General features: G+C 38.8%; 1 protein-coding gene across 1 annotated transcript in view; it reads left to right on the top strand.

Moving 5' to 3' along the window:
* LOC103729553 (2,4-dienoyl-CoA reductase, mitochondrial-like) overlaps positions 1–7,608 on the top strand; it is a 30,737-nt gene extending 23,129 nt beyond the window's left edge. The window contains exons 5-7 of the mRNA XM_029560892.1: positions 1,185–1,239; positions 1,369–1,455; positions 6,885–7,608. Of these exons, the coding sequence (XP_029416752.1) occupies positions 1,185–1,239; positions 1,369–1,455; positions 6,885–7,034 (292 nt within the window). The 3' untranslated portion in view covers positions 7,035–7,608. The remainder of the gene's footprint in view (positions 1–1,184; positions 1,240–1,368; positions 1,456–6,884) is intronic.
* Positions 7,609–9,184: the final 1,576 nt, after the last annotated feature.

A 9,184-nucleotide genomic window follows, 5' to 3' on the forward strand; every position in this document is an offset into this window, starting at 1 on the left:
TAATTTTTAATAAATATATAATATAATGTTTATTACATAATTTTAAATTATATAACAAATTATATAAGTATAATAAAAATAAATAAAGTTAAAGAAACATTTTATTTATTTTTATTTTATGTGTGAGTGTATTGCCTGCATGTGTGTAAGCGCACCCTGTCATGCAGTGACCAGGGAGGTCAGAAGAAGGCATTAGATGCTCTGGAACTGGAGTTACCTGGTTGTTAGCCATCATGTGGGTGTTGGGAACTGAACCCGGGTCCTCTGCAAAGGCAGTCAGTACTCTTAACTCTTAACTGCTGAGCCAGCTCTTGACCCCCACATTTTTGTTCTTAATGTTGCAATGTCTTAAGAGTTAATATTTTATTTTCATTTTAATGCTATGCAGTTGATATCATGGTTTATGTTTTGTGTTTTCCTTGAGGATATAAGACTGAACACATGTGAGTTTTCCAAAACCATAAATTTAGTCTAAAATCTATGAGTATTTATCATGAATATATTTCTGTGGGATAAAGAATGAATATAATGATTACAGTCAAGTAAACAACTTAAATTGATGAGTAAGCCCAGTGTGGTTGCATACACCTGTGATCCCAACACTTGTGAGATACAGGCAGGAGGATCAGGAGTTCAAGTTGATTGTCCAATGCATAGGGCATTCAAGACCAACATCAACTCTGATGAGACTATCTCAAGAATAAAACAAAACAAAACAGCCTCCTAAATAAAATGATAAGTATATAGTGTGAAAATAGCTAATACAAAAGTGACCAATTCAGTGATTAGTATCAGATATATAAAAACTGTTGAATTTAACTTTAAAAATATGATTTCATTCAAATTGATTTACATGTAGATAAAACCTTTATACTTTCTCAAAAATGGTTTTCTGGGTACTGGAGAAAAACCTTACCAGTTAACAGCACCGGCTGTTCTTATAGAAGACCCTGGTTCGAATCCCAGCATGCACGTGGTGTCCAACAACTGTCCATAACTCCAGTTCCAGGAAATCTGATGCCCTCTTCTGTCCTCTGTGGGCATTGCATGACATGGGTGCACTTACACACATGCAGTCATAACACTCATACACATAAAATAAAGATAAATTTAAAAAATGCTTTTCCTTAAGTTGTCAACTGTTTATGTAAAATTCATGTAACGTTCCCTATGTTTATTTCTAGGAATATTGATGTTTTGAAAGCTACTGCAGAAGGTACTTTTCAGATGGGAAATAAGGTACATTGAGAAGCAGCCACTTAAATCAGATTTAAGAATCATAAATAACGTGGTTATATAATTTGCTCATGTTTTGGTTTAGGAATCCTGGAAATTGCAGGGTTCTTTTTTCTCTTTGTTTTTTTGCAGGTTCATGCGATTCAGTGTGATGTGAGGGATCCTGATAAGGTGCATAACACTGTGCTGGAGCTGATCAGAGTTGCAGGGCATCCTGATGTAAGTGTAATGGAGCTGAAGCCAAGCACAAGGTCTTTGATGTTGAAAGTACCATGCACAAAGGAAATGCACTACTGATACCAGCGAGAGCTGGGCTGAACAGTGCTTACTTTCTTTCCCTGGGATGATGGCAGCTCTGCTTAAAACAGAGAAAAGAGTAGATGGATTATTACACTATTACCTCACAGGAATACTTAAAAAACACATTTATAACTATGGAACAAACGTAATTTCACTATATTTAATAAGATTATAAAACAATGAGAGCAGCTATCGCAGAGCACAGTGTCTAGTTTAAATGATTGATTGGCTTTGCTTTGCTTTTCTGAACAACTTTCACTTGTCCCTCAGTGGAGGAGAATACTACAAACTAAACTACAGGAAATCCCATAGTTCTCCACCCCAGCCCTGAGAGGTAAATGGTGTTTTACTGTTACTTGGTTTATTTATTAGAGAGAAACCATTGCATCCAGAAGTCCCAAATAGAGCACTTTCCTATGTTAAAGGTATTTTCAGAAAAAAATCGATACTACTGAATCTGCTGTTGAATTCAGCAGAACCTTTACTAGTGGTGAAGAAGCAGGCCACCAGAGAATTTCTGTAACTTGAAATAAAAGGACAGCAAAAATTAAAAGGCTTTTGTGTGGAGGCTAGGGTGGGTAGAGGCTGGGACAGGTCTCTTTCTGCATGTAGCACAGGCTGATGTGGAGCTTTCTGTATAGCCCAGGCTTCCTTTAATTCTCAGTCCTCTTATCTCAGCCTTCCAAATGCTGGGTTTGCAGGTGTGAAAAACATACTAGACTCTGAAGACATTTCTTGTCATTACTTGAAGTAAAGTGTGGTTACATGGTAAATATGCTTAATCCACATTTATTTACTTTAATAGAGTCTACTGTAATTTAAAGACAGAGGTTAGAATTCTGAGATTGGAAAATAACAGGATATTTTTACAGACCTGAGAACATAAAACTGAACCAATCTCATGGGGTTATTCCATAGCTGATTATGAATTTAGCTGTGTTATATTATTTGGAGTGTTTCAGGTATGAAAGTCATGAATATTTTTTCCAATGGTCAGTGATCAGACTCAGGAATGAGCTGCAGTGTGAGGTGTTTTCAAAGATCTAGGTGTAGAGAAAGGAGTGGGAAATAAACAAACATCCCTGGAGAGAGGCTTAGTGGAGGGGAAGGGCAGAAGTGTTTAGGGAATGATGAGAATTTGATGTGCATAGAGAGTGAGAGAGAGGGGAGGAAATGTTTATGGGGAGGTGGGCTGAGGTGTAACTGGTAAGTTCCCAATACCAAAATAGGGAGTGAGTTTTCCATCAGAGGTGTCTTATGAAGAATGGTAATTTGGTGAAAATTTATTGAAATTGTGCAGAATGGATAATTTTGGAGATTTTGATAGTTTTATTTTTCCTCTATGATGTATGGAAAGATAGCATAGGTAGTAATGTAGGAAAGGGTTAGAAGCTGTGAGCTGAAGACCTTATAGACTAGAGAAGTGCTTTTAGTTGGGCGAATTGTTTGGATGAGGGAGGAATCATTGAAAATGAGAATACTAAAGAGAAAATAGATTTAGATGGAAGTTACTAGGACATTTTTGTCTTGATTGTGGACAAATTTCTTTAATAAGGTTTATGTCTATATAATAGTGACTGTGTAATGCCTCTGTGTTTGTACATGTGTGTACCTAGAGCTAGATTCTGTATTCATTTACTGGACACTTTTATGTACCAGGCCTATGCTGCACGCCTGAAGCAAAGGTGGACAAGACCTTGTCCCTGAGTAAGTGGAGCCACATTCTCAGGGTGGGTAGAGCTCTAAACCAGGCCAAGGAGCCTCAGTTGCTGAATGGGAGGGAGGATAGGGGTCTGGTCCTGTTCCCTCTCTGGTTCAGAAACCTTTGTCTGTGAGTTTCAGTTTTGTCTTCCGAGCATGAATAATTTCACAAACTAGTTTGGGAAGGGATCTGTAAACAAGTGTAAGGTGAGAAGAATAATAGGATCTGCTTTTGTTTTAATACTTGTGTTTGTTTTAATTCTTATGCTAATGCTTAATGTTCAGTGTTTAATGCTTACACTCAATGTTTTAATGTTTATGCTAATGATTTTTTTCCTATGATGCCTTAGATAGAATTGGAGGAGATTAAAGCATGGACTGGCTCTCCCTGCTTATCTGCTAATTCACTTTTTAAAAAAAACCCTCCCCATTTCTCTGCCTCTATGTGATTTTCCCTCTCTACCATTTAAAAAATTTATTGAATTTTTGTGTATTTCATATAGAACATCTTAATCATCTTTATACCCCCTTCCCCACTGGTACCCTCCCATGTTCCTCCCCCACTGGAATTCATGCATTCTGTCATTTGTGTTAAGGTCTATTGTATCATGTTAGTGTTCCCTGATGTCCCTCAGTGCAAGTTCATCCACTGGGATTTAGTCAGCCTATCTAGAGTTCCTTCTTTGAAGATCAGCTCTTCCTCATCCAACAGTAATCAGCTGCCAAAAATTCTTCAACTAAGATTGGGGCCTGCTGCCCATTTTCACAGTTTTAGGCTGGGTTTTTATCTGCTTGAGATTGCATGATTCTTGTGCATGGTGACATCATTGCTGTAGGTTCATATTAGGAAGGTCCCAGGAGCCTGTAGGTCTCTATTTCCATGTGGTCATGCACCTCCTCTCTGGCTCTTACAATCTTTCTGCTCCCTCTTCTGCAAGGTCCCTGAGGACCCTGAAGCCTGTAGGTTCATATTAGGAAGATCCCTGAGCCCTGGGTGGGCAGAATTTAATATAGGAGTCCTGTCCAAGGACCCATACTCTGCATGCCCTTATTCTCTATGCTTTGGCCATTTATGACCTTTTGTGTTCCTGGCCCTCTGTTGCATGAGGGAACTTCATTGGTGAGAATTGAGAGGTGCATTAGTGTTCTCTTTACCCCTTGTTCTATGTTCTATGAGCCTTATGAGCCTTATGTGTCGAGGTTGTATTGTAGATGTGCTGTTTAGGCTTGGGAAATTCACAGACAATCTCTGTGTATGACCAGTTGTGGAACTCCATCTGGTGCAAAAGAAGCTCCTTTGATGCGAGGTGACTGGGATACTTGTCTGTAAATATAAGGATCCTTATTTTGCACATAGTAAGAAATTAGACTTCTCTAGGGATGTGACAGCCTTCAAGTTTTTTCTAAAATCTGACCTCTCCAGCTATGTGTTTCCTCCCATTGAGTGGGCTTTAAGTCCAGTTAGGTAGCTGTTGATTACCCCCAAGATAGAAGTACCACTACTGTCCCAATGTGGTTTGCTGTGCCAGTCGTTGTGGTTATTATACCCTGAAGCTGGGGTCGGACCATCGATTGATGTTCTCACTTAGCAGTTTGATTGTGTCTTCTAAATCTATGAGAGTTAAACCTTCAGGGAGGTAGCGTCCAGGTTAGTTCTAGCTGCATTGCTTCAAGTCCTCTGTCCAAAGTATATCCTGTCTTCAGCAATAGGATCTTACCTTCAAGTTCTGGGAAACAATCAAGGGCTGGGGCAATAGCCTGTGTAATTTTGGGAGTCTCTTGGACTACCCTGGCCAAAACTAGAATGGAGGTTTCTCCTGTCTGGCACTGTTTCTTGTTATAGCCTTCAGCTATATACCAGACTCATGTAGGGATAGTGTATATGTAATTTTTCAGTAGGTTTTTGAACTAATACAATTCCCTCTGTTTTTTTACACTAGCTAGATACTATTTATCTCTCTTCTCTCTCTCCCTGTCTAACCCTCTCTCTACTCCCTCCCCATTAAAAATATTCCCATTTTCCATTATTTCTCTCTTAATACCTGTCTCCTATGATCCACCTCTCTTGAGCTCCTTCTTCTACTTTATCACCATAGTTCTTTGTATCCTATCTCTCTTTAGCCTTTATAGGCTCTTCATTTTTTGGTTCTCTCTCTCTCTCTCTCTCTCCCATTACTTTCTCTTCCTCATCTCTTTTATTTCCTCCATTGCTTATTTGGGATCCTTAGATTTGACTGACTCCTGTCTTTTCTCATTATTGTCTTCCATTTTAACATGGACTTCAGTCTATTTGTACTTGTCACATTAGATTAAAATTCAATTGGCATCATTAAAAATGTATTAGGTAAGACTTTTTAAGAGATGGAGGCCAGTTTCTATTCTTCCAAGTTTCTTGTCAGTCGATACTGTGTCTTGACAGAGTTTGGATCCCTGGGCTGGAGAGGGTACAGTGCCGAGGGTCTGTTCTGGTACTGAATCAGCAGTCAAGGCTCTTAAGGAGTCATGATCTCTCAAGCATCCCACTGTGGGTAAGCCTAGAAATTGGTCCAGGGCAAAGATGTATATAATCTGTCATCGAAAATATGTAGGGGGCTCAGTGTGTAGGTCAGTCAAGGAAGGGTATGGGACAGTCAGTCTAGTGAAGATGAGGGCACAAGTTTCTCTTAGGCAGAAACTGAATGTGTACTAGGAGGGGGTAGCAGATGGCTGAGAATCAAGAGCATTGTCGCTACTTGAAGGGCAGAGGAGCTACAATTAGAGGCATAGCCAGAATTATGAATATATAAAAGATTTAAGAAGTTTCTAAAGACCTTAGCCCACTGCACTTTTTAAAACTTTTTCCAGCATTTTATTTATTCTTTTTATTTTTTATTTTATGTAAATGAGTGTATTTCTTGCATGTATGTAAGTGCATCTGTGTCATGTAATGCCCACAGAAGTCAGAAGAGGAAGTCAGATCCCATGGAACTGGAGTTATGGACCACTGTTAGCCACCATGTGGGTGCTGGGAGTTGAACCCAGGTCCTCTGCAAGAGGAACTAGTGCTTTTAACTGTTGAGCTATCTCTCCAGCCTGCTTCCCCCCATCCCCCAGAAGTCTCATAACCACAAGTGTTATAAGCAAATGGTTGGTCCTTCTTAGGTTTGACATTGAAAATATCACACTAGGTCTATTCCTCACTACAATATCATACATAAACACAAAAAAGAGAGTAGATAATATGGAGCAGAGTGCCTGTAGCTGTTTCTTTAGGAGGAAGAATTTAGAGTGCTTATACTCTGAAAGACTAAGAGAGACTTATGTGGAATCTTAAGAGTCCAATTACAAAGGATGCATGTAGGATACACTTTTTCACTTTTGGTCAATTCCTATATTCTAGAAACAATGTTTACTGTTTGAAACTCACAGAGATGTTTTTGGATGCATACTAAGAATTATTTTATTAGTGACAATAATGGTTGTCTTAGTTCAGGCTACAGTAATACATTACCACAGATTGGGTAGCTTTAAACAAATATTTGTCACAGTTCTAGAGGCTTGTAAAGACCAGGTCAAGATCTTGGCAAGGGCCCTGTTCCTGGTGTTCACACGACCTTTCTTTGGTGACTGTATGCAGAGAGAGCTCACATGTGCTTTTCTTTTTATAGAGCATCCCTGTCATGGGCCTCTTCTCCCACAACCTGATCCAACCCTCATTGTCTCCCAAAAGCTTCACCTCCAAACACCATACATTAGAGATTGGGATTTCAGCATATGGATTATGGAGGAACACAGCGATTGTGCTTTATAATTTATGAAGTATTTTCCTATAACAGTATGGAAGCTCCATGAAACCTGAGTACCATGTGCTGGGATATAGCCAGAGAAGAGTAAATCCATGTATAATACAGCTTTAATGTTGTTTTTGGTTTGTGCAAACAAATAAATTCTGTATGTGTAAAAACAGCAAACTTATGCTCTTAGGCAACCATTACTGTAGTCAAGACAGAATATTTTGATTACCTTCTAAAGTTCTCTTTTGCTACTCTTCAGTCTAGCAGATTAAATCTTTAGATCATTTTTTATCTACTGTTTCTCTTATTCCCATTGGTTGAAGCTAATAGCCATCTGATCTGATTACTTTGTCAAATATAATACATAGTTAGAATATTTCCTACCAGTCTAATGGCTTGCCTTTCATTTCTTTAATACTTTATTGAACAGAAGAAATTTAAATATGGGTAAATCTGTCAAACTACTTTGTAAATTGGCTCTTCCATATTGAATTCCCAATAGCAACTTATAGATTGCAGTCACCTCAAATCATTGCTAACACTTGCTATTGTTAATCTTTTTAAGTTTAAGCAATCAATTCTAGGGATGCACACTTACTTTTCATTATGGTGTTAACTTATGTTTTCCAAATGGTTAATGACATAGAACATTTTTTTTCTTGTGCCTTTTGTCATTGCTATATATTCTTCAATAAAGTGTATAAATCCTTTGTCTATATAAAAAAATTAATTAATTTAGTGTGTGTGTATGTATGTATGTGTGTGTATGTGGTGCTTATGCAAAGGCACATGTGGAGGTAAGAGGACAACTTGGTTTTCACTACCATGTGGATTCTAGGTCCTTAGTCTTGATGGCACTGCCTTTAAGATGCCAGACTTACCAAAACATTTTTGGCTAATTATTTCAACTTCTAACTATTATTTTTCATTAAGCATCTTAGAGCCATTCCTCTGTTGTTTAGTTCAGGGATTTGAAGGGAATTTGTACGTAGATGTTGCTTCCTCCCTTCAGGCTGATCTGCCAAGCCTCATTCTGTTTAGTCTGCCTTTGTAACTGATATTATGTCTAACCCAAATCCAAGGTAGGTCTCTGTGCCACTGTCAATGACGTTAGCTCAATGTTCAACACAGACACACTCTTCATTTTTGCAAGTCTTTCAGAATCTTTAACAATGTAGCATTCAGTTAAAAATATTGTCCATGTGTCCTTTACTATCTTTAAAAAAGTACATTTGGGGCTGGAGATATGGCTCAGCAGTTAAGAGCACTAGCTGCTCTTGCAGAAGACCAAGGTTCAGTTCCCAGCACTCACAGAGGGACTAATAACAATCTGTAACTCCAGTTCCAGAGGATCCAACACCCTTTTCTGGACTCTGTGCATATTACATTACATGGATGAATTTACATATATGGAGGCAAAACACTCATACACATAAAATTTTAAAAAATGCACATGACTAATTTTTCTTCTGTCTGATTTTCAATATATGCAGTAGCCAGCAGGGAACTTTGTAGAAGAGGAGGTGGAAAGAATGTAAGAGCTGGACAGTAGGGAGATGGGCTTTGAGTTGGATAATAAGAAGAAGGGGTTCAGAATGCTATCTTCTAGGCATGACAAAGTCATTGCAATCACAACCTCACAGCAGCTGTAATTGCCTATGCTGGGGCTGCACAAGACTAAACTTGTCAGTAGTCAGTCATGGATCTGGGAGGTGCTCACAGAACTCTACCGAACGCTTGACTACTGATGGATTCTGGAGGAGGCGCAGTCGTTGTATTCACCTGTATGCCTACTGATGAGACCACCTGGCTCCAATGGAGAGTTCCAAATTCATGGTCACACCGAAGTCACTGCTATATTGAGTATTACTCCTTGTTGGAGGAATCATTTTCTCTCATTCCACAGACTGTCTTTAACTCTGTTGTTTGCTTTGTTGAGCAGAAGTTTCTTAGTTTGACTCTTTGTTCTTGCAGCCTGTGCTGTTAGGAACCAACTCCCAAAAGCTGTGTCCATATATGTGTCACAAAGTGTTTTCTCTTTGCTTTGTTCTAGCTGTTTCTTAGTTTCTGATTTTACATCTAGGCCCTTCAATGGGTTTTGAGTAGATTTTGTACCTGGTGAGAGACAGGTTCTAGCTTCATTCTTCTGCATGTGGGTGTCACATTTTCCTGGG

The sequence above is a fragment of the Nannospalax galili genome, unplaced genomic scaffold (genome assembly GCF_000622305.1).
Source record: "Nannospalax galili isolate Female #2095 unplaced genomic scaffold, S.galili_v1.0 scaffold872, whole genome shotgun sequence".
Classification (NCBI taxonomy): Eukaryota; Metazoa; Chordata; class Mammalia; order Rodentia; family Spalacidae; genus Nannospalax; species Nannospalax galili.